Raw genomic sequence first — 26338 nt, forward strand, 5'->3', positions numbered from 1 at the left:
TCAACCTTCACCATAGTAATACTTTGGTTCTCTTCCTCTTTGTAAAATTGGAAAGGTGCTCCAGAATCTCATTTTTAAGACATACAAAAAATTCCTAGCTTCCTGCCTYATTTTACGCAAGATTACTTCGTATTTTCTTGTTTTGTGCCCAAATCAATTTTCTTATTTCTTAAAAGGTGATTTTCCTGCTCCAATATATTTGCAGAGACCATCTATGTTCACATCTAACCTTCAGACAAAAGACAGATGCTCCTCCACACAGATTCCCATAAAAGTTCATTTTCTTGAAAATGGGGAGTACTTCAGATAATGTCTTACTGAAGCCTTTGTATAGATGCGCTAATACTTCCCTCTCTAAAAAAGAATCATCTTGAATGTAACGTTTTTCACAGCTACATTAACTAGCGGCTCATTTACTATATGACTGACGACTAAGACCGCAGAATTTTTTTTTTCTAATGTTTTCACATGATGATCTTCCAGTTGCAGCAGAACCCTCTCAGCATTTGACCTCAGACTTCAAAAACTAAATCTCATCTCATCTCCATCACCACCTGATCCTCTTGCAAATCCTCTCTCTTTCAATGACGCTTCCCAGCTTTGCACCAACAGCCAGGTTTCTTCTCTGCCCTACCATCTTTTGTGTCATTTTAAACAAACAAAAGTTTGAGTAAGGCTAGTTTTTAAACAGATGTTTGAGAAACCACCATTAATAACCCCTTTCAAAGCCACTCCAATGTTTCTTACATTGAGCCACTTTCTTCTCTACCAAGCTTCTCTGTTTGTTCCCGCTCCATTATGCTTCTGATATGGCACAAAACCAAACGCYTTAGAGAAGTCCAGACAGATCGGATTTAATGCATACGGCTTTCTCATTCTGCATGCTTTTGGAGAGCTATGCATTGACATTGTTTCCAGCTCATTTAGCTGGAAATCAACTGAATATTGTTTGCACATACATATATAGGTAACTATGGCATAGCCTCCCTTCCTAATATCAGACAGATGTAGGAGATAACAGAAGAAAAAGGATCCAAGAAAGGCTCCGCATTGAAAATACAGAGCTCAAATGCAAGTGCTACCTAGCTCTCTGGAAGATGGGGTTCTAATGAAATTAATGGCACTACTACAGTGCATTTATGAAAACCCTGCAACATCCACGGGGAAGGACAGGAAGACTCTGTAGCGGGCGAGGGGAAAATCAAATGCCTCACAGTTCCTGCAGTAAGTACAAGAAACTTAATTTGCAACCTAGCAGCAATCATCCACCAACATCATACTACCTGTTCCACATCCTATGTTTTAGTCTGACTGGCAGCACAAGCAGGGCCTCCAGAAATTTTGAAGTATATATGAGTGCATTAGAGAGCCAGTTCACTTTAAATACCTTCTTGTTTTATTTGGCCTTTCCCATAGTCAGACAGAAGTTTTAAAAATCTTTAGTGCATTAATGATTAGGACTAGAAAATAATAAAAGAGTGAGTCACATCTTCCTGTAATTAAAGTAACGACCCTTCTCAGTGCAGTAAATCAATAGACCAGGCCCACCAAAGAACATTACCTCTGAACGCGGTACACACGTGTCCACGGTGGGACGAGAGCCAGGATCCTCGCCACCAGATCCACAAGAGTGCTGGGGGGGTAGCTCTTGTATCTTCCAGTCTTCCAGAGCTCATACAGACCAGTGCCACGGATCACTAGTGTTGGATAGAGCTTCATCCCATCTGGGCGAAAGGCAGGATTCTCAAAAAACTCCTGGAAAACAGAACAAAAATTTATAGTCAGAGTAACAAGCTAGATTTCCTAGGGCTTTAGTGCCCCCCAGTTAAGCAAAAAAAAAAACCCAACAAAACAGACTGCAGATAAATTTTGTAAAACAGAATTGGAACTGCAATTTAAGAATTACTGAAGAATTACATCGAGTTTCCAATGTTTATCAGTTTAGAACATTTTTAGAAATAAAAGAATATATTCTAGACTTACGGAGAAAGACAACAAAGGAAATAAACATGTGACTGCTGTAAGTCTGATTCGTGCATTACTGCTACCTTTCAGCATGAATTCAATAGCTTCAACAGATACTGCACCATTTATTGGAACAGACTTTACCCAGAATTAGAACAATAGAAATGAGTGTACTTATCTTCAATCTCAATAGACCACATTTAGAGATTAATCAATGTGTCTGGGACACATCATTTGAATAGCAACAGCGAAAAACAGATTTATTCTACAATGATGTTCTGAACAATCCTGGAGAATGGAAGGACAAACTGCATCTCCTACTGACTCTCCTATAACTAAATATCAATACAGAACTACAAATTAAACACCACTAGATAATACCACACAACAATTGCACTTTTTTCATATTAAATTTCATTAACAATCATTAAAATCACATACAAAAATGAATAAAAAAAAAAAACTCAGCAGCACCTTGCACCAAGTAACYATTAAATCTACTTAAGCGATGAACCACAGGAAGTTCTGCCTGACCGTGAGGGGGAATTTCTTCCCTGTGAGAGTGACGGAGCCCTGGCACAGGTTGCCCAGAGAGGTTGTTGAGTCTCCTTCTCTGGAGATCTTCAAGGCCCGCCTGGATGCAACCCTGTCTACCATGCTGTAGGTGACCCACCTGCTGAGCAGGGAGGCTGGACTAGATGATCTCCAGAGGTCCCTTCCAACCTTATTGATTCTATGATTCTATGATGACACAGCCATCATTTTAATACTGTCCAGGGGCAAATCTAATGCTGGATTACACTAAACTCCTAATCCACAGCTTGACCTGTCTCCAGGATGGTATGCTCATGGCAGTAAAGCAATGCAAATTCATTATGCCCAGTTAACAGCTGGAAACTGGGTTTCCCCAGTTGCTGTGCTACCTTTGGTGCTCAACAGCACTTCAAAGAATCACAGAATGGCTGAGGCTGGCAGGGACCTCTGGAGATCATCTAGTCCAACCCCCCTGCTCAGCAGGGTCACCTACAGCATGTTAGACAGGGTTGCATCCAGGCGGGCCTTGAACAGCTCCAGAGAAGGAGACTCCACAACCTCTCTGGGCAACTTGTGCCAGTGCTCCGTCACTCTCACAGGGAAGAAATTCCTCCTCACGTTCAAGCAGAACTGCCTGTGGTTCAGTTTGTGCCTGCTGCTGCTAGTCCTGTTGCATGGGACTATTGAAAAGAGCTTAGCCCCATCCCCTTGGCACCCTCCCTTCAGGTACTTACAGACATTGATCAGATCCCCCCTCAGTCTCCTCCAAGCTGAACAGGCCCAGATCCCACAGCTGCTCCTCACAGGAGAGATRCTCCAGTKCCCTAATCATCTTTGCAGYCCTACGCTGGACTCTCTCCAGTAGCTCCAYGTCTCTCTYRTMCTGGGGAGCCCAGCACTGGACACAGCACTCTAGAYGTTGTAGCAGAACCCCCTCAGCATGAMCTCAGCTGAACTGTTTCAATACATTCACGTGGCCCAAATGCACCCAGGTATTTTGCAGTTTCCCGACGTCAGTGTGCTAAGCCCGCTCGTGGAGCGCTCAGCAAGCACCGAGGCCAACACGAAGCATCCTGAGCAGGCTGCTGGGAGCTGGACCTCCCTGCTCGGGCAGCGCAGAGTTGTTCTGCTGGCTCCCTGTGCCTCACAAAACCATCCTTTAACATGACAAAAAGCAGCAAATGGCTTTCTGCCAACTTAGCTCACGGAAAAAGATCTGCACATACTCAAATGCATGCAAGACCCAGCAYAAGGAAGGGAGAACGCAAGCAAGCYGAGSAGTGGCAGGATCATGTCTGCCAGCAGTTCAGGACATACTATTTTTAAAATTTTCCACAATTATTTTAACTTGGATCAACCTATTGACTTGGGTTATCTGCAGGTTTGCATATAATTTTGCCAAAATCTGTGGCTGCTAAGAGAAAGGCATGAGAACCCCATTTGTAGTCCAGCTGTGCTCACCCCATTACAGAGGGGCTAGAACATTTCTAAATGAATCTGAACATCTGTGCAGAAAACCCAAGACCCATGATTTCTACCCTCAGCCTCCAGGTGTGTTATCTAACTCATTTCTTCTCATACAGTATCCAAGATGCAAGACCACAAACTGACAGAGCGAGACACTGTATATGTCACAYTAAGCTGTCCTATTCATGAAGTAAACGGTTTAAAAAGAAGTGGGTCAGAAACAGACGACTCTGGACCCCAGTGTCAAGGCACTCACTCTGGAGGGTACGAAGATATAAAAGAGGAAAGAAAAGATCGGTCTCCTCCTTTCTCAGGACTGTATGCACTCYGTAAATACAGTTCATCACCATGCTCACCACCACGAGGTGAGAAAATACGCATATGCTGCCACATTGCAGGCAGCCCAAGACATGATGGCTCCCTTCCTGGCTTGTTCCACCCACCACACGGGCCCTGCGCCCCTCTTCATGCCAGCTCAGGTTCCTGATGGACTCCTGACCAAGAGGACTCACCTCGCTAACACATGAGAACACAACACACAGTTTCGGGGAGAGCGTTTTTCTTTCGTTTTGTGGTTGAATCTGGTCATGGAGGAGTCTATCAAGTGCCAGAGATGGAACAAAGTCAGAAAGGGGATTTGCTCCCATCGGAGAGCAGTGGGCTGTTACACCTGTCAGTGCATCTTTTAAAGTGTGCAACCTCCCCGCTGCCCCAAGGGTTGTTTGACCTTACAGGTAAAGCAATGCCCTGGCTGGCGGTGAAGGCAGACATGCTCCGTGCTTGGCTGACAGCCCTTACCACCTTCTTCTGTGCTGGCTCTGACATGCTTCTGACCCTCAAAATGCAAAGAAGAAAAATCACTGGATTCATTTTCAARCCAGCCAACTGAAGCAAGCATGTTATCCGAAGCCACACAGCACATTAGGTAGAACAGGGGCGGCAATCAATTCAGAATAGAGATGTCCCAGAACAACCCAAAAGGATCAACCTCCATCCTTTGTAGGTGATTAGAGGTGCTCTACTGCAGAAGAAAAATACGAAAGAAGGAGCAAGAAAACCTCTAAAAAGAGGAGTTCCGTAGCCCAGCAGCACTGAAGACAGGAAAGAGCTGAAGGTAAGAACACAGTGACACTTCTGAAGTGAGATATAGGAAGGTAAATACACTAATCCAGCTAGGAAAAAAGTCTCCCATCTCCAGTAAGGTTATGTATTAATATTCACAACAATACCAAAGTGAATGCAAAWCATGTGTGATTCACCAGTCAGAATATTTAAACATTCACTCATTTACATTGCAGATTAAAGGCAAACGCATCAACACAGAACTAAGGTTAAAAACATCCAGCAGGCAAAGGCAAGGTCAAAAGTTAAGGTTTCTACTCACACCACAGAGTTCTGCTACTTCATACACACTGCACATTTTATGTCATATATTAAGCTAGCTGATAATGCTACTTTGTATTTCCGTTATGCTAGTATTAAAAATGTAATAGCTTTTCGCATTTATGTCTAAAGCTATTTCTCAGAACATTCCTCAAGTTTAATTATTTCAAGAAAAAAAAAAAGAAAAAAGAAAAAAGAAAAATCTTCAAAATACAACAAAACTACCTTTCTTTCCCCCCCTGAATCCCCTTTTTTTCCAGTGGAAAAGTGTGGCATTACACCAAGGTAAGTCTGTGACATAAACTTTAAAGCTTTTCTTTAAAWCCCTACATTTAAAGGCTTAATCAAACAGGTTTACAAATGAAAAATGGATAAGTCTCTCCTGAAATAAAGGAATACAAAATGCAAACACATTCAAAGCTTTAGCAAGAATGCCAGCCTTTTATTTTTGTTTTTTAATTAGACACCTTAAAAGGTGTCTTCAAATGATAAAAACATTCAGAACAGCTCATTGCCAGAAAAAAATTCAATCCTTGAAACAACATTTGTTCCAGAGACCACCACCGAAAGCATCTCTACAGTCAACAGGAGGCTTTCCACTGATTCTAATAAGCACTTGATCAGGACTTAAATCAACATCTGCTAATGCTCTCTGAAATAAGAGGTTAGAGATGACCCAGAGAAAAAGGATCCCTGCGCATCTCCAGTTTTTTCAAATCACTTGAGGATGCAAAGTGCTCTTGCACACAACTTCAAAGCTACTAAACCAATTTTCTTTGAAGTTTTCTCCCCTCTAGCTAAAGACTAAGCCAAGCATAGTTTAACACTTCTGGATGGATAATAAAGACGGATGCTGGAGTAAAACTTTTAATTTGTGCATGTAAAGGATGGGCAGGGTCCACTGCGTTTTTCACAGTGGTTTAATAAAAATAAAAGTGGTCATTTCAGCTGAAATTTTTAAGTGATCTGGAAGTTCATAAACATGGACCTTTTTACGCCCTTAAATAACGTTTCTCCCATCCTTGCCCAGTTTATGCAGTATTAGAGAAAARTTGAGTACTCTTTCACCATAAATAATATAACGGGGAATCAGAAGGTCCTGGAATTCAGAATCCTTTTTGCTTCATCTGAGTTCCAGCAAACATATTTTACTCACAGGAACAGCTGCTCTTTGAATTACAAACAATGAATCCTAATAAGATCCCATCAGTACATATTCAGTCTACAAGGTTATACAAGTTAGCCACTAACATGTTTTATGAGAATAGTAATTGATTTTACTAGCATACGCCTTTGTTGTAGAAGTTCCCTGTTATTCAAGCTAATGGCATCTCTAGGATCCATTCATCCACCACCTCATAAACTCCCTGCCACTATGAATAATCAGGGTCTAGTGGGTGTAAAATTAGTCATTTAGATGCCAAGAAGCCACTGATTTTTCCATCAATGCGGATGCATCAGTGGATGATGGAACCCTTTTGTCCAAGTCCAATAACTGCTTTGAGTCTTAAAAACTGCATGACATTATTATTACTGCCCAACAAAGCAGACCCTGGTTAAGAAACAAAAGTCAATGTAATCATAATACGAAGCAAAAAAAGATGAGAGAGATAACAGGACATAAGAGGATACGCAAACTGGAGAGGCAGCCATGARCCCACATAGCAAGGTAAAAATACTTTCACATCTGTTTTACAACAATCTTTTTAAATAGAAAATCCGTTAAATCATCCATGTATCTGTTCACCGTTGCAACAGAAAGGTCAAATGATTTTGGATCACAATCAGACTACGCGGTGGTTTGCTCCTACTTTTTAGTTCTGTTACAGCACAAACCAGCCAGTACTAGAAAGATTCCACGTCTCAGTTCTAATTCAGTTTTGCTGGTCACTTCCAGTACCGGGAAGGGGGGAAGAGAAAAAAAAAAGTTTTAAAGTGCCCCAGAAGCCACATTTCTGCCCCTCGCTGCAAAACCAGAGAAACATATTTTGTGGGATTCCACCTGTGTTTTTTTTCTAGCAGAACAGAGAATCCGTCACAATCTTTAATCCTCCTGCTCTCAAGATGTTCGACAGTTCTAGGAGACAGCAGTTATAGTATAACTGCAGCAATTTTAAAGTTATTTACTAAAATGTCAGGATCTATTAAAAACAAAGGTCATCAAAATCTAGCTTTGAGCAACTGTCCAGCAGAAATGAGTTGCTGCTCAGTCTGATTCCATAAACGTACTTGAATGGGTCTGTTTATTCAGTTATGTGCATTAAACAGATGATTAAATTCATGTCCAACTACATTAAGTCGAACAATATCTTAACTCTCCGTATTACAGCATCCCTTATCTCTTTCAGCTGTATTATTTATAACCACAAATACGGTTACTACTTGAAAGCTACAATGCTGAATGACACTTCCAGCTCTCCAGGGAACGAACAATCACTTAGTGCTTTAATTATAGGCATTAATAGAAGCTCGTGGCTCAAAAATGTGGGTCCGTTCCAACCTCAGATTTGCATTCCCTCCCCCCCGCCGCTCCTTGCAAATAGCAGTCTAATTAAACGTAGTGATAGGATCTGCATTCACCAACACTTACAACGGCCCACTGACTGGGTACGGCCGAGCGCGCGCTGCCTTTTTACGGCGTGCTGGAACAGCTTTCCATTACACGCGCTGCCGAGCGCCGCTCGTCTCGTCACCCGGGAAGGAGGGAAACGCAGCGCCAGCAGCCGGCTGCGGTGTGGTCATTTTTAAGCCACTTATCATCAATATCTTTCGGTTGTGTAATTTTAGACCTCTTATCAAGGCTTACTAGAACGTAAGACGAYACCACCTATTAGCTTCACCTGACATTTAATTATATGTAATTAAAACAAAACCAACTGAAACATTTTCCTAATACAGTTTTGGGAATTTCCAAAGTTGCTTTGGGTTCATGTACAGAAGATGCATTGAAATTGCTCATGGCAAATAAGTATCACAGTTTTGGAAGTAATAATTTTGGARGTCATTGCTTTTTTATTTTTTATTTTTTCCCTCTCTCTCCTTTTTCCTTTTAAACCAAAACAAAGCAATTTCTAAGGTTCTAGCTGATACCAAGGGATCCTTAATCACCATGGATGATCAGAGCTTTGGCTTCATTCATTTTCTCTCGAAATTTCTGCTCTACACTAGAAAGTCACTTCTAAGTCTGTGTGTCTTGAGTGCCAATTAACTCCAAATAAAGCTAATTAATTACCTTCCGCATTTTCCAAGATGACAAAAAGCTCACACGTCCTCACCAGAGCCTGAAGACTCGTCTCTGCAGCATGGGTGCACAGGAAGGCTTCGYAGGACTCCCCTGACGGGCAATCCGCTCGCATGAACGGTTGACTGGAGAGCGAGAGGATGAGCCAGGACCGGCTTCATGGGAAACTCTACAGTCTGCCCCCTCTATTTTTAATATGCAATCTAYTGACCGCAATCTATTGCCAAAGGAGCAGCAGAAGTGTGCAAAAGGGGGATCGGAAGAGGGGAGAAGTTAATTCTGGACCATAAGGGAGAGGAGTGTTTCCTATCCTCGAAGAGCAACATTTACTGTCCGTTCARACGCTCGCTGGAGACATGCCACGCTGCAGCTAATAAATCCTGCTGCTGAATCAGTGATGGCTGATGCAAACGTGGTCAACACAGCAACATTTTTAATTAGGCTCCTTAGAAATGCACGTTACAATATATACAGCATCATGAATCTGTATAAAAGTGATTCCAAGGTGGACTTGGTGCTTACATGAATCAGGTCACTTTTGCTTAATGCCAGCACTCATGACAAAATCTCCCATGGATCTGATCACATCAAAAAGTTTCTAAAGTGGAAGACCTGAATTTCCAGCTCTCCTGAGACCACTTACRCAGCAATCTGTGACCAATGGAAGCAAGACCACTTTGCAGTAGGCTGTTAAAATGTTCCTGACTATTGATGGCAACATAATAAAATCCCTACAGCTACTGACACGCCAAGCTGTCAAATTTTCCCATACAGTATAGGATTACGGAAGCTACTAAACCAAGAAAATTGTGCCACAAAACCCAACCTTTCTGCCACAGGAGGTTCAGTTCTACRACTATGTTTAACATCTGTTTTCAGCCCAATTGTCCACAAATTTCTTCAACACTAGTATATATTAATGTGTGGGAAAACAGCACATCAAAGACTGTAGCACAGTAGCTGGAACAGAAAAGTATGTTCTCTACTTCATTTCRCTGGTCTTTAAATTCCTAAAAGAACTGGTTCAAAAATACAAGAGAAGTTTATCACTAGCACATCCCTGAGGACCTCAGTATACCATATTGAGGTATTAGAGTAACTCAAACAAATCAGCAAGAACATATATTTTTGCTTGCTACTTAATAATCTATATGCTTACTTTTGGATGTTTTATAATGCATCATATGTCGATTTTGAATGCCACATAAGAAAAGTAGATTTGCCTGCTAATATYCAGAATGAACATCATGAAGGATCTTGTAATTCCCTCTCCAAGGTTCAGAAAGCTGTTATTGCCTCCTCCTCCCTTCCCCGACAGTTTCAAAAACATTAAATCCAGATGCCAAAGGGAACTTTTCCAGAAGTGCCCTATAAACAGGCGACTCCTCGTAATAGTCACCCATAATACCACATTAGGCACGGGAACAAGCTGCTCTCAGCATAAAAGAAAACAAACTAGCTCACAGGAGCAGAAAAGTTAGTCCACAGMCGCAAAGCAGGCTTCAACAAGTTATTTACCAAGGCGGTGCACCTCTCAGTTACATAAATGCCACAGCCAATTCTCTGCCTGCTATAATAAGGAAACCGTTGCTGCCAGCRGAACAGGGAACATGCTTAATTTAATCCTATCTTATACCTCTTGTGGTTGCTTTTTTAATTCTGGACTGTTAGGACCTAAACGTGGCCTCCTGTCTAACACACTGTCAGGTAGATGCTCTCTTCCCCAAGTTTGCACAGAACTTACCCAAGGAGACCCTACTCCCTGGCACTGCTGTAATACGACTCAGTAACGAGAAGAACCATTTAACATTTGGAAGAGGCCGTGGGCTTCAGCAGCGTGACCTTGGAGCACGGTTTCCACCCCTGAACACAGCATCTATCAGAGCAGCCGACAACCCTCTCCAGATTGTGCTCAGTGCACCAAGCAGTCCCATCTGCTTAGTCCTGCAGGTGCTCCAAGAGAGTCTACATTTATTACGCAGTTTTGGAGAAACCCATGAGAATATCTCAATCAATTCACTGTGAAGTTTCACCTTCACTTCTACCAAACACAGAGCTCTGGTCTTTATGTTTCTGAGAGGGTCAGCTATCCCCAAGGGCCACGGACAGGAAATACAGCATTTTTTACTGTCATACATTAGTACACAGATTTTGCAACACAGATCACTTCAAATAATGTTTTTTGCCTTAAAAAAAAATTGAAATCATCAATTTTATAATGCTTTTGATAACCTAATCCTCCTTCATCAGACCTCTCCTCTCCRTAAGGAACATAGTAAGGAACATTTGCTCTCTCCTACCTGACCCTGCCCTGCAAAAACTTCTGAGTTACGTTCACAGCAAAAACATTATGCCTTTCCAATACCGTTAAAAAAAGGGAGAGAAAGCATGCACGCACTATTGAAGTCCTTGAGGTTTTAATTTGGACTTTGTGGTTTACCCACCCTGATGGCAAGCATTAAGTTGTGCTGCTGAGCTGTGGTTAAAATACGTATTTAACCACAATTCAGCAGCACAACTTAACGCTGCTCTGTTTGCCTGAACACTGGGCGAATTTGCACACTCTATCCCAAACACATCCCTTTATCCCCTTGCTCCTTTACAYACTTGGCTTTATGTTCCCAGACACATGCCTGTTACTGACTTCAGCAGCAAGGGGCCTGAGTGAAACACCCCAAGAAGACCCTCTTCTACATGCTGGCTTGCAAACCAGCGCACGGATAGAGATAGAGCAACTGTGCAATTCCGTGCAATCCCCAGTTTTCTGGAGACTATTAAATACAGAAATGATATTTTAGCTCAGGTAGAAAAAGAGCCTGACCTGTACCTTTATACTTAGCAGAAGCCTTTTTTGAACGGGAGGCTATTTCAGGATCATGTTTGTTATTGTGCCTTTCACGGCTGGCACGCTGGAGGAAGCCTTGCATGCAGACAAAATACTAATTCCAAAAAGACAAAGGAAGTAATCCCAGACCTGTAACAAATGTGGCTTTTCTGAACAGCCTTGCAATTCATCATGTCCACGCTAAAGATACAGCGATACGTATCGCTTCTATACCACGAAACGCAACGTAGCGAGGATCGCGTTGCCCCTGGAGCCCTCATCCCTTGCCTTTTCTGGCTTAAACTGTGACATCCTACCCATGTTACAGACAGATCCTCAGCTCACACCAAAGATAAGGGACCAATCTTCAAYTGATTCACTCTTCAGCTATTCTCTTCCTGCCCATCATCACACGCAGGGCTGTAGTTTTCATACACGATCCCTTTCTCAAGCCGCCCATATCCAAAGATGCAACAGTCTAACCTGCTTTATAGGAAACACATCCAGAGCAGCAGCAAACACCCCCAGCGAGCAAGCAGAAGTTCCCCCACAAGCACTGGAGAGGGAGAGCAGCTTTGTGCACACAATTCGACCATCTGCAGAACTGGGCACACACTGGGCTTTTATCTAGATATTTTATCCACAGAAATACGAGTGCAATTATCTGTGAAAACAGTTTCTAGAAATAGCTTGTTCCTTACTACCAGGATTCTCATTAACATAAAAATTAACATGGCATTGGCCATAGTTCATGAAATTATAATTATTTCCAAAAGGAAGAGTTCTTTATCTTTACCATTTACTAAGTCTCCAAGAAAAGGTCTAGACACTGCTTTTGAAGAGCTGATCATTAAATATCATCTAATCCGTTTCTGTGAACATGCCCATGAAAAACAGGCAAGAAATTTTCAGAGCTAATGCTAGCTACCTACCAACGATGGTGTTTCAATGAGATGTTTAACAGAAATTGAAAGGTAAGTCATTTAATCTACTGAACATTTCAGAGATGTATTTAAAAACAGATAACTGTCTTCCCAAAAGAGTTTAAAAAAAAAAAGTAGATCAGCAGTTTAACCATCATTTATTACAGCTATTAAAAGTTCTTGATAGAGCTGTAATATATTAGTTTCATTATGAATTTCAGTTCCTTAATAAAAATGAAATCCCGCAGGGAAATTAACTGTATTTACAGCTAGTGGTGAAACAACAGCTTTTGAAGTTTTACAAGAACAATTACATTTCAGTGAGAAAGGACAGTTAAACTACCTGTTGCATTACTCTCTCATGGTCAACACACCGAAGAAGGCAGTAGCCCTCTGCTTAAGCTTGGATCATGCACTCTTACCCTCACCTCTTCACTTCTGTGCGACCTCAGATGGACAGAGTAAAGTCATTGGACCTCTTCATGGACCTGCTCATGGAGCTGGCCACCGGAAGGTTGAAGCTTGAGTGGAGAAGCAACTGAGAGATTATTTCATGCTTCTCAGCAGCATTCAACTGCCGGTACGCCTTCAGGGCTGGAGGAGTCTGCTGGTGGCACACTACGACACCTCCCCCAGACACTTCCCACACCAGAAACTTCTAGTCTCCTAACCTCCTCCCTGCTCCCTTTTCATTTGCTGTCTCCCAGATTTATTCCATCTGCCCCCCCTTTTGTGAAGGGTCTTTGAAGCTGTTCGAGATGGGTTTACAGTTATCCCTTCCAACGGGCCAAGAGGAGCAGCAGCAGTAAATCATGCCTAGACAAAGACTACAGAAGAAATAAAATAGGCAAACACAGCAATACCTTCTCCATTAATAAATGTTACTCGCTTAGTAATATTTATACTAGAACAGATACAGTTTGTTGATTGCACTATTGCTACTTAGTGGCTCTGCAGAAGCAGAACGAGGAATTAGCAATAGCACCCTGGGAATTCTTTAGCCTCCTAAAGCTTTTGCTCAAATCCTGAAGTTCTGCTTGGTAGCCCTGTTGGCAAGTGTGATTCATGAATCCTCCCAACCATTTACCCCTAGAGTCACCTCATCTCTCTCGTGCTCCAGCAGCAAAGCTGAGTGTTTATCGCGTTCCACAGAATGAGGTGTCTGCTCTGGTAACAATTCCATTATCCCCGCTGAGTCCTTGATTTATTCTAGCTATTATTCTAATTATTTTCTCAGACCACCTGCTAGGTGAGGCACTGCGAATCGGTCTTATCTGTTGTGCTTGCATTTGCCRACAATAAGCAGCAGTGTGTGTGTGCGTGTGTCTGTGTGTGTGTGTGTGTGTCTGTGTACTACCTGATACTCCTGGCACAAGAACTTGGGTGGTGGGAGGAAGCAGAGCATGTTCCCTCCTATAAAGTTTACTCATATTCGGAATGAGATTAAAAGGCCTGAAGTAGAAAGGAAATCCTCTGAGACTACAAAAAGAATCAATAGTAATAGGAAAGAGAGACATAGCGGGGGGGGGAAGGGTGGGGAAGCGCAACAGAGCTGGGACAGAACTTGCACATCCATTCTGATTAAAAAAATAGTGGCAAATATCCACAAGGAAGATGGACAAAGAGCCAGTGACCTGCCATATACTGTAGAAGAGAGTACAGACATAGGATGAAATACATACCTAATATACTGACTCTTAACAATCAATTATAATTTAAATAATTATTAATAATTAAACTCTCCAGGAAAATCGTTGCCGTATACGCATGCAACTTTGAAAACCTAGATAGCCTTGCAAAAGAGTAACCCATAGGTGTCCTAACTGCTGGATAAAAGTAGCAAGAAATGCTACAAAATCAATAGGTCTTAAGGGATAGAAGCAGTGTTACTCTTGCAAACATAATTACCAGCTCAGTTTGAAGAAGCACCCAGTATTGTTAGTGCTCAGGAGGCACAATCAGCAAGTTATTACCTTCCCAGAAGTCCCAATATTTAATATATCAATTAGTAATGAAGGCAAGGTGCTTAGACCTCTTTCTAAAGTCATCTTGGTTCCTTTTTATCTTTTCCCAGTATTAAAAGTATGTGGCTAGAAAGGAGTTCAGTATCACAACGAATATATGCATTTCCTTGAAATTCATTTAGAACTATCCCAAAAGTGAAAACCTACCAGGATCCTTTATAAGACACTGTAAAAGACACTTTTTAAGACACATTTTGTCTTTCCAAAAAGTTAGAGATATCTTACAGTGAGATTTTGCATTTTTGTGCACTAGAAGAATAGAGAATCAAAGTGCATAAAATAAGCACTACTTCCGCTAACAAACAGCTCAGTACTGTTGCAGGAACACAACAGATGCTCTCCACTTGGTTCCTCTCTTTGTGCTCTCGTTAATTTTATGCAATATAAACATTTAATATTTACCAGCATGGAATATCATTTATGTGGCACAACATAAAAAAAGTTTTTTGTTATTTTTTTAATTTGTTTTTACAACATATAAATAAGTTGTTTTTAACATCTCAAAACCACGATGCAGAAATTTAAGGTAGGAAATAGAGAATGTAGTATCTAGCTGAAGCCACAGGAAAAAAGGAATTACTGTTTTCTGCATGTTTCTATTATGTTTACCAGCGTAGGGGGCTGCGAAGAAAAGAAAGTCATTTTCACCCAGCTTTATTCTCTCCTATCTATGACAGCAGAGGAGTTTTCAAGAATAAATTATAAACCATTTAAGATAGGATGAGAGAGGCAGGAGAGAAGTGAGAAGGAAGAGGCTAGCAGTGCCTTGTTTACTGTTCCATCCCGAAACACGTCACAGTGATCCACAACCTCGCCGTTCCCGCTGCCTGCGGCTCCGTTTTCTCAAATGCGCAGCGATCACTTAGCCTGGCATCGATTTGGCGGCTGCTTCTTGCACCCAGGTCTCTCTTCGCACGCTGCCTTGTCTCAGATCTCGGGGGGCACTCAGCTCCTTCTCTAACACATACCTTTTTGATTCCTCCTCCTCTCCGTTCCCATACTTCTTTCTCTTTAAGAGAACACAGGTTCCACTCTTCTCTCCTCCTTGGTGTGATCTATCACCTCTTCCCCACCAGTGTCCCCTTCCGAGTCCCATCTCTCTTCCTCACTCTGCAGCATTCACATTAACTTCTTGAGGGCTCCACATTGATTACTCATCCTCCAACTCCTTATCTGTGTGTTTACTGGCATCAAATCTTAATTTGATCTGTGAATTCTGCTTGAAATTTCTTAACTCATCAACACAGCTATCACTTCAGCTAGTCTTCAGCCATCAACCTCTTTATTCTTGAATTCCCTTTTTAAACTATCATGTTTTTCTTTTCCCACTGCTTAATCACTGCTCCTTCCCAGCCCTCCATGCAGCCCTTTTGCAAACTCCAGTCCAAAATTCTCATCTGGTCTTACTCCCTCCTTTTTCTCCACTGAAAGACATTTTAATTATCTCCAGGCCTCATCCTCATCTACTGCCAATTTTCCTATCCTTCCCCATCACAAAGTGTAAATTCCCTCCTGCCACGTCCCAGAGCTGCCACACTGTCAGTACTGGTTTTCCCAGCTCCTAAAGCTGCGACACTTTTCTCATAGAAATATTACAAACAGGTTGACCTCTTCTACTCCATTTTTGCCTGTGTTTCTATGCTGTTTTCTCAGATTTTGTTCAATTCCTAGGCTTGCAAGAAACGTGGTGAAATACTAAAATTTGTCTCCCCTTTTGAAGAATTTTGCCTTCTGCCTCTTCCATTTCTGAATAAATTATCACTAAATGGACAAAATACAGCATGGCATTACCTTTCTCTAAGAAGCAAGAAAGGTCTCTTTGCCTACAGGAGCTGGAGGCAGCTCGGCATCACTCGATGTTATAGCTTTTAAACAGACTGCAGGAAGACTTCTTCCGGAGCTTCCTGAAATCTCCTGCAAYGAAACAGGAGCAACTCCAGAGTCTGTAGGTGAAAAGCCTTAGCCATTCATTGTGAATAAACAGCAAAGAATAAAAATCACTAAATCACGCAGAAGGGACTGCTGCAGACCATCTAGTCCAACTCCCCTGCTCAAGCAGGGTCAAATACTTTTTATAGCAGCTTRTAATTTTGCCCTTCGATAATTTGTCTCTCTCCATTTTTACCTTTTGCAAATACTTTATATTAATGTTTCCCTGTTCTTTGGTCTTATCCAAGGTTAGCTCTTTAAATCTCTAAGTCAGTATCRCTATTTTTCCATCATAAATCCTTTCCAGCCTAATACTATTTCAGTAATGACAGGCCCATAAAGACCCCAGGACTACAGCTACAACCCCACTACATATTTAGTAAGGGACTCAGGTTTTGCCTAACCCTGAAGCACAAGTAATTATACAAGAACACGGCTAATTTGATGTCCACTGTCATCCTTTATCTTCTTCAATGTTATAAGAAAATAATTCAGGAGCAACAGAGTCTAGGTCAGGAATTTTGAGTTAACTTTCAACTCTGTCACTGACTTAATCTCTAGCTTTGTGCATGTCACTTAATCCCTTTGCCCCAGCCTCTSACTCTGTCACATGAATATTATGTACACTAAGCACTATGACATTATGAAGTGCTCACAGAATTTTGCATAAAGCCCCTAATAAAAAGCACCTCCCACAAGTTTCAGTCTACTTCCTGTACTGTATATCTGCATTTTGGATTACCTTTACCTAGATGTCTGCAATACACAGATAAACCACACTGTATTTCTAACTGAAATATTCCCGCACAACGATAGCTTTCTCATGCCAGAAAGCCCCATTATGACCACCTTGTCTGACCTTGCACAGAAATACACCTGTGATTTCTGTATCACGACACTAATTTCTGCACCATCTATTTTAAAAAGACAAGGAATTTTGGCTTTGACGGTTAATTTCTTACACTGTTTGCTATATGCACTTTATTCCTCATTTCAGCTTCTCTAGAAATGGTTTTATATTTTCTTCCACATCATTGATAAAGATATCGAATGGCACTGAGCCAGGAGCATAGATGCTATATAATGCACCTACATACTCTACTTCGCAATTAATTACCTTTGAGATAGTATGCTTTTACCTTTGAAACACGCAGTTCTAAATCCAAGTAAAGAAAACTATCTCAGAAAAAAGTAAAAGCCCTAGTTAATATTGGAAGAGCTATATTCCACAGAGACCTGAGTGACTCAGTCTTTCATGARGCAAGGATATAATTTTCTGGATGAAGTAGTTCAACAAATCTTTCTTACCTTGCACCTTCAAAAAAGAATTTAAAATTATTTGTCCTCAAGAAAATATCCTGGCTTTTATTGTATCTAATAGCTGAGCTAAGAAAGAGAGGCAGCATTAGATAAACTGGAACAAACCCGAAACTCCTGGTTATTTTAAGCCATACTCACAACAAATTGGTCAATGTCCCTTTCGAGCCCCACATTTGGCAAATCRGGCATCATGTGCGCCACCACTTTAAAGCCGGCATCCTTGGCCAAGTGAAATGACTCACACACGGCCTTCACGGTGTGACCTCTGGGAAGAAGAAAAACAGATTTAGAGCCCCAAATGCCTGAATGCATGGCAGCAAAGAGGAGCAGCGCACGACCATGACCAGGCAGAAAGAGACAGACTGGGACGCACTGAATTGGGATTATTCTCTAGGAAGTGAGGATCTCTCCTTGGCAGGGACGAATTTTATTATCAGCTCTTAAAACCATTAATTCAAGCCACAGAACATGGTGCTAATAAAGTAAACTAAACTAGGGGCTAAAAGTATTTGCGTGTGCTGCTTCTATAGCAGGTGCATCACGTAAAGCCACAGCTTTCCAAACCGCAGCCCAAGAAACTGCTGAAAGCTGCTGAAATTTGCTTTGCAAAGCAGATTTGCGAAGGAGCTGCCAAAGCRCAATGCTAGGACATGCTGCACGAAAGGTGACATAAAACCAAAATAAAGTCTAACTGAAAAAAAAAGTATGGAAGGGGAAAGGGAGGAAAAAAGGGATGGAGGCCACATAAAACCACCTAGTTAGAAAAGTCMCCCTGCAGGAGCAAGGGTTCAATCTCCCCTAACGGATTAGCCTCAGGCAAACTTTTCCCTTGCCTTCCCCCTCCATGGCTCAGGAGCCCCGTGCAGTTACCAGCAGCTCCCCGTCACCTGCAGCCAGTCTTCCCACAAAGTCCTCCTCCTCCTCYTCCCCAGCTCAGAGGGCTCTGCCATGTCTCTCGGAGCAGACGTGGGGCTGCCAGCCTGGGAAATCCATTTCTAGCCTCTCAGTGTTTGCTCCCTTCTTTCCTCCCCACTATTTTCTTCCCACCACACTTTTGCTCCAGTTCGCCCTGCCTTTTGGACCTTCTTGCCAACAGATCAGCTCAGCAGGTATCCCTGCTTCTCCTCGACRGGCCTTTGGATGCAGAATTAAGGCCCTATAGGCGTCTCTATAAACTCTCCACTTAATGTTAACCAATTCAGACAGCTGCTTTCCTTATTTTAAGGACCTCTTCCTTCCACTCTGCTCAAAGATTCTACTTCTGTTAAATCTCTACATGTTGTTTTACGACTACAGTTTTATTTATAACCTTTTTGGGAAATATTACGGTGTTTTTATAAGACTGTTCAAGGACAGTATTAGTCAAGATCCTGAGTAGCCTGAGGGGAGTAAATGGAGACTTGCTTCATAAATAAAAATTATTTTCATATTAGAAGTGGAATCTGAGCTGCATCAATAACTTGATTATTTGATGCCTCGATCTGTTCTTGAATATTTTTCTGCCTCACAGCCACCCAAAGCACTCAGAAACCTCGCTAATGACTTATGGAACATAATAGAAAGTAATTTCCAAACAGTTAGCCTAATTGGTTGTAATCTGACATTTTGCTACGAGCTAAATATTAAAAGTTTAAAGCACAACACATCCCCCACAAAGTAACAGAAGAACGGAAGCAAACTGAGGTCGTTTGGAAAGAAAGAAACTTGCATCACTCTCCTCCAGATATATATATATTCCAATCCATTGTTCTAAAAAGTTGGAGAGAAACATATGACTTAACAGCTTGCCTTTCTTCCTGCTGTGAAAGAGCCCGGGAATCCTGCAGCACAGGCTTTTAGGAATTCTGCAAGCAGCTTTGAGAAGTGCCAAACCCTTTAAAAATACACTATTCTATAAAGGGTTGCTTTTGTGGGAAATAAAGTCAGTTATATACTACTTCCTTCTTCTTCTGATTCATCAGCAGGAAAGCAAGGTGTCGTTAGCAAACTTACAAGCCAGAAGTGACATACAGCTTTGAATGATTTACRGCAGCAGCTCTGCTCTGAAAGATAAAACTGGAGGAAAAACCAAAGACAACTGCTGAAGTGAGAGCTAAAGTGGGGCTTTACACTTCCACTTTAAAAGGAGCTTGTAAAAAAAATAAAAAATAAAAAGCTGACCCCCCCCCCAATTCGTTACATTTACAATGCGTGTTAGAATTGGCTACTAACAAACACATCTAACCCAAGAGCGAGGAGATCTAGCTACGTTCCTCAGTCCGGATCTTTTCCTTTGGAAAGCCCTGACATCTAGAGGATGAAAGTGCCACCTGTTAACGTTAGCTGTCAACTCCTGGACCATTCAATAAATGGTTTTCCCTATCTGCTAAGGCCTGGAGTCTGGCCATTTCATAGCAGTGACATCCTGCACTTCCACACCAGCAAAACCACAGCTAAACCTGCAGGAGGAATCCAATTTTGGATTCTTACTTTGGATTTCTCAAAGAGAGTGTTCAACACACTCAGTTTTGCACTACTCCCTTTAAGGTAGCTATTAACAAAAATGTGCTTCACTTATTGAACCTCACCCTTGATTCTCTGTAATTACTTATGATTGTGGTTATTAAATATTTTTCATAGCTGACTGGAATAYGCAGTAAGAGTGAAGGCAGGTTGTACATGTGCCAGAAATGAAAACAAACACRGGAAAAGTCACCTCTTTAAAAATACCAAGGGAATTATCAGAATTGTAATGACAAAAAGGATTGTTCTTCCCATCCCTTACAGGCAAGTGAGCCACTGTATTGCACACGCTCCTATGCGGAACAACTGTTCTTTTGGCCACAGGTCCAGGATGATGAGGAATAAATCAGAGACTTCTTGTGAATGTATTTTACAATCCTGAGAAATACCATATGCCTAGAACGACTCCGGTTAATCTATCAGCAGGTCTTGTTTCTGGCTGCCTCACACTCTGCATGTGCCAAGTGTCATCTCTCGGATGCCCAGCAGAAAAAGGTATCTGCTACAGAGAACATGCTGTTAGCCTGTGAAGTACATCCAATAGATTGTACTGCATTGTAGCTACTAGAGTTTATAGATTATGAATTATGTAGAACAAGAACTATGAGCTCTCCCTGCATATGGTTTCTACTTCACAATACTGCATGTATTTATGAAGTAATGAAAAAAWTAAACAACACAGGAACAGAACACGAGTTTAAAATAAAGTCCATTTTCTCAAGCCATGATCTACGCAATATCMCAAAGTTGTCCATGAAGCCTTTACAGTTTATACTTCTTCTTAACAGACATATGGCCACACAAGCAAGACAAGGTCAAAACTAAACAGGTGTTCACGCAAGCAGGTCAAGACACGCTGCTCTGGAGTACCTCTACAAAACATACAGTGAGCAGTCGCACTCAGCTTCACATCGAAGCCTTCTTCTTACCGGTTGGTGTCTCTGGCCACGTCCTCATAAACACTCTGCACGCCGATTTCTAGTCTCGTACAGCCATAGGATAACATGTCACTTAAATGTCGCTTCAGGCAGTAATCCGGTCTGGTCTCTATTGTTATCCCAATACATTTTGTGAGGCTTCGTTCAGAATACCTGCAACAAATTCATGCTCTATTAAAATGTGACATTTCACCTCAGAAGAATTTCCAAAAGCTTTCAAGCAGGAGTTTCTCACAATCACTGCCACAATTAGAATCCAGGTAAAAATCCCAAAGATCCTAGACCCAGCCAGAGTGCCTTCAACACTATTACAACACAGGGATGAAACAACACACACATACACAGGCTAACAGAAATCTGGGCTTGCTTTGGAGGAGCTCAGTCACTGCAACAGTGCAACGTCTTGGAGTACAGAGAGTTTTGTACAATCAGTATCTTTTCCTTTGAGTCCCAAGGTGTAGAGATAAGCTGCAGAGACTGGGACAAGATTCAGAGCTACCTGACATGTTCAGATAAGAAAACACACAAGAGTATGAAAAAACTCCACAAAACATCTCCCTTTGTGACCAACTCCCACACTCCCAACTTCACTGAAGTCTAACACCGAAAAAGCTCATTGGTAACCTTTTTTCCCCTCCACCYCGTTTACCACTGGATGTCTAACTGAGATTAATTGTTCCAGCTAATATAAAAACTCTTTTTCAGTGACAAACAGTAAGTTACTGATCAATGAGAGAGGAAAACAAAACAATCCAAAGCAGTCTTGAACCAAAGATCACAAAAGAAAACCATAAATCAACATAATCTCCAACACCATCAGTGTAAATAATATTCATTTCCATATAGGAACTGCTTCTCTCAGCTCCCCCAAATAGCCACCTCTCCTGGGGGATACGGTAGTTGTATAACAGACAACTGCAGCACAGAAGAGATTTACGGGAAGAAGAAGGAAACTTCTTTTGAAGCCATCTGAAATTGCAGAGATGCTGAGGATAATTCCCAAGCCAGCACGTGAGCAGGATTAACAGCTTCTCTCACAGAAGAACGTTGGTCACTAATGACCTCAGATGATGAAGACCCCAGTATTAAATGTGGCCAAAAAGAGGACACCTTGAGCAAGACATGAGTTGTGTCAACACCTGAAAGCACAGTGCATGCCAAAAGCATAAGGATGACTAATTTCAGCAGTTTATTAGATGTTCTATAAAGATTCCTCATCTGACTTCTGGTCCAGCATAACTGGAAACTTCCAAACCAAAATCAAGCTCCAGAATCTACCTTAAAAATAATAAATAAAAATAAATAAATAATAATAAAAAAAGCATTACAGGYACAAACTGACAAAAAAAAAAAGGAGAGAACAAATAGATTCAAATTCACAAACAAAAACATTAATTCCATTCAAACTGTTACAGCCTAAAATATATGAAGCCTAAGACATTTTGGGAAGACTATAATGGCTGTCAAAATATGCATATTGGGAAAAAAGAAAAAGCATACATAAAACATTTCAGAGTTTGTGGCTCACTGATCTGACAGACGGACAGAACACTTGTTTATCATGTCAGGGAAAACATTGCCAATGTGTGATTCATTAACATCAGACTAGAAAAGGCTGGCTTTTAAAGACATCGTGTTCTGCAAGAATTAAAGAGGGAAATTTAGCTAAGAAAAAAGGAAAAAAAAGGTCACTAGATAATTCACCCATTGTGCCAGAGGGGACATGGTCATATTGAGGAATAACCACCTGCAATCAGGATAGAAATACAGAAGGGAGACCAAAATAATTATTTTTCCTCCCTGAAGCAAATTTATGGCCAAGTTATAAAAACCTGAATATAATGAACACAAATGTACCCTAAACTGTAACATCTACTAAAGGGAACAACAGGATTTCAGGTTGGTGTAAGGGCTGATAAAATTGCCTTGCCTAACTCTATGCTGTAAAGAGAAGCGTGGCTCAACTACAGTTAGAAAAGTAAAACAAAACAGATCAAGCCACAGGGTTGGCATTTCCAGGAAAAGTCACATTTCCGAGAAAAGTCACAAACCTCTTTCACTCTGTACTGCAGGATAGAGAGTGCAAAGGCATCTTCAAATCACAGTTTTCTTTAAGGGACAGTTATTCGCAACATGATTCCCACGCATTGCCCAGCAGGCTTGCTGCAAGGGCATGAATGAAGGAGATGCCTTGAAAGGAAAGGCTWACGCTGGCCACAGCACGGGCTTCACGTTTAACACCTCAGAGCGTGTACACAGGAATTGTGCTAAGCAAACAGCTTGCAGATTTATACTCTATTTTATTAWGGTAAAAACTTTGGTTAGTCTGTATTTAATAAAAGCTACAGATTCCTTTTAAATAATCAGAAAAGGGGAAAAAACTGAGTGTGTGACAATCTCCCTTCCACTGACAATGGTTCTGGCAACACATATCAATCATTTTACTAATGCAGAAAGAGAAATTTGAACTTTTCTTCTCCCTTTTCTGGGCTTCCAACTTTAAATACATCCTTGATATTTCAGCATTTTTCCTATTTGCAGGAAAGGCAACTTCATTTCACTTTAAACCTAATACTAAGACTAAGCAAAGGCACAAATCCTATGATAAGTCAGCAGAAGCCAAACACAGAACTTCAGAGCTGGACATCAATTAAAAGTTTTCCTAGGCTATATAAGCTGATATTTTATCGAAGGTGCTGTACTTACTATTATGCAGCACGAAGTTGCATTACACAACTAACTTGGGGGGAGAAGTTAGGCTCCCCCCCAAAAAAAAAAAAAGACTTAGTGTTTAACATGTAGCTTCATCATTTCCAGGTGCCGCACAGTCAGCACCTCTTTCACTGACCAGGACTTTATAGAAAGGGCCAAAGCTGAGCTCTAAAGGAAAACTCAGAGACCTGAAAAAGGCAGGAAATAAACTATTTGAAATGTTATCTACTAAACACTGGATTTGCGTCAAGACAGACGCTGATTTTTTTAATCAGGTTGTCAGGATTTCTTATTTTAAAGCATGGGCAGGATCTCAGACAGAGACCTTGTAGAAAATCTTGAAGCAAGTGTCCACTGCTCTCCCCTCRGTCCACAGAATGAGTCAGCTATCTAACCACAGAAGGCAATCAGGTTGGTCAGGCACAAATCAGTGCTGAAGCTTCCCAGCTGCCTTCCTGTGCGGGGAAACAGCTTCCACGACACGCTCCATAACGTTCTCAGGGTGAGCCCAACCGGTCTACGGCTCCCCCGACTCCCCCTCACACTCTCGAAGACAGGCACGATGTTTACCTTTTCCCAGTCACTGAGGGCCTCTCAACTGTCACAGCCTTTCAAAGCTGACACAGAGCAGCCTCACGATGACCTCAGCCTGCTGTCTCCCCCTTAGATGCATCCCATCCAGTTCCTCAGATGTACGTGAGCCCAGTTTGCTAAAGTTGTTCCTAATTCAATCCTTTATCATGGGTAGAACCTCTTCCCCAACTCTGCCACCTAGCAAGAGCAGACCTTGCAAATAAAGACTGAGGCGAAGAAGCACTGTGTAAATCAGCCTTTTGCTGTGTCTTTCATCACTGAGTTGCCTGTCTCATTCAACACTAGATTCACATTTTCTTCAGTCTTTCTTCAGTTCTGACTTACCTACGGAAGTCCTTCCCCTTGCCCTAAGATCCCTTGACAGTATCAATTCCAGCTAAGCTTTCCTAATGTCATCTTTGCCTGCTTGGGCAAAGCAAGGCCAGCCCACACCTCCTTTCACCTTCTGCACACCTCCTTTTTCATTTTGGAGMTCCATCAGGACTTTCCTACTAAACCAAGCTGGCTTTCCAGCATGCCTACTCAAATTCCTGCACATCAGGTTGCACTGTCCTTGTGGTTTGAGGAGGCTGCTTCAATGATGAAGATCATTTAGCTCACCTGGGCTCCTCTACCTTCATAGCAGTGTCCCATGAGATATCATCTATTAGTTCCCTGTAAAAGGTGAAGTCTACTCTTCTGAGGTTTTTGTTCTGCTACCTGTCTTCCTTACATCCCCCTCCCTTTCAGTCACTGCAGCTAAAACTCCRTCCCTCAGGATATGGCCTGACACCTCTTTGCAAGTAGCAGATCCTGCAAAGCACCTCTCCTAGTTAGCTCATCCAGTGCCCATTTCAAAATATCATTGCACTTCACTCCAGAAATAAAAATTACTTGCGCTCTGCCATGTTGCTCTTCTAGCAGGTATCAGGGTGGCAGACTAGGTTCAAGGAGATCTGCATGTTGTTCAATAAGTGCTTATCTTCTAATCTGGATATTTTCATGCCTTTTCTCAGCACTATCTCCAGTTTTTAAGCATTCCTTGTGTTGCCTTTAATACCAAAAACAGCCACAGAATTTTGCAGAAACACCAGTGCTAAATCCAGATGGAATATGATTTGCCTATTCCTATCCAATTTTCCACTATTTATACAGTCAAGGGTAATTTGGCTGCTGAATCATCCAGAAAGCTCATGATAAATGTGACTTAACTCCTAAATCTTTTCTAGATATTTCGCTGCTTCTCAGAATAGAATTCTGCACCATTCCTAGAAAAATAGTTTTACATTTTACCATAATAAAGTACACAGCTTGCTTGCATACACCTTACCATAGGATTCAGATTTATTTGTTTGGGATACAGATTTATTCCTTATTTGTCCATCTTCACTATTGACAGCATCTGCCAACTCTTAGAAATTAGTATTTTAAAACAAGTATTAAAAATAGGKCCCAGAGGCAAAAAACAACAGAATCCTATTAGAAACTGCTCAGGTCAATCACAATAATTTTCTGCTATGCCTGTTTCGATAACCAAATTAATGGGTGACATRTTATCCTAGCCTCTTTCTTAAAAGTCAAAGTATCTCACTGTACCAAGTCAAATAGAAGTTTATGCTATTACACCGCTAACTTTTCCAAAAAAACCTGTAAACTCAGTGACAGGATACAGTAACTTAGCATGATAACGGAGATGACGGATTTGCTTTTATTGAGTCTTTGAAAGCAACAGGTGTCTAGCTGCACAACTTGCAGGAAGTAGCACACCAGCCAAGCACACAGCGAGAAGGAACAGACTCTATCCAACTATGCAGAAGGTCTGAAGAGCAGCTACCTAGAGCTCTGAAAAGATTAACTTCAGGATACTCAGAGGCAAGAGATTAAGACAACCTCGATGATGAACACAGCAAAATACTAGTAGCTGCAGACCCAAAGAAGCAAAATAGAAAAAGCCCTGAGAAATATGATGAACCCGAACAAGCTGAAAACTAGGTCCATCATGG

The 26338-nt window shown here is 41.5% G+C and overlaps 1 protein-coding gene across 1 annotated transcript in view; it reads right to left on the reverse strand.

Annotated features, from left to right (window-relative positions):
* Positions 1 to 26338, reverse strand: part of ELP3 (elongator acetyltransferase complex subunit 3) — a 92719-nt gene that overhangs the window by 37276 nt on the left and 29105 nt on the right. The window contains exons 8-10 of the mRNA XM_085305640.1: positions 21042 to 21203; positions 17749 to 17875; positions 1562 to 1755 (exon numbers count right to left, since the gene is read on the reverse strand). Of these exons, the coding sequence (XP_085161766.1) occupies positions 1562 to 1755; positions 17749 to 17875; positions 21042 to 21203 (483 nt within the window). The remainder of the gene's footprint in view (positions 1 to 1561; positions 1756 to 17748; positions 17876 to 21041; positions 21204 to 26338) is intronic.

The sequence above is a fragment of the Rhea americana genome, unplaced genomic scaffold (genome assembly GCF_003343005.1).
Source record: "Rhea americana isolate MKP2758 unplaced genomic scaffold, rheAme1 scaffold_225, whole genome shotgun sequence".
Lineage (NCBI taxonomy): Eukaryota > Metazoa > Chordata > Aves > Rheiformes > Rheidae > Rhea > Rhea americana.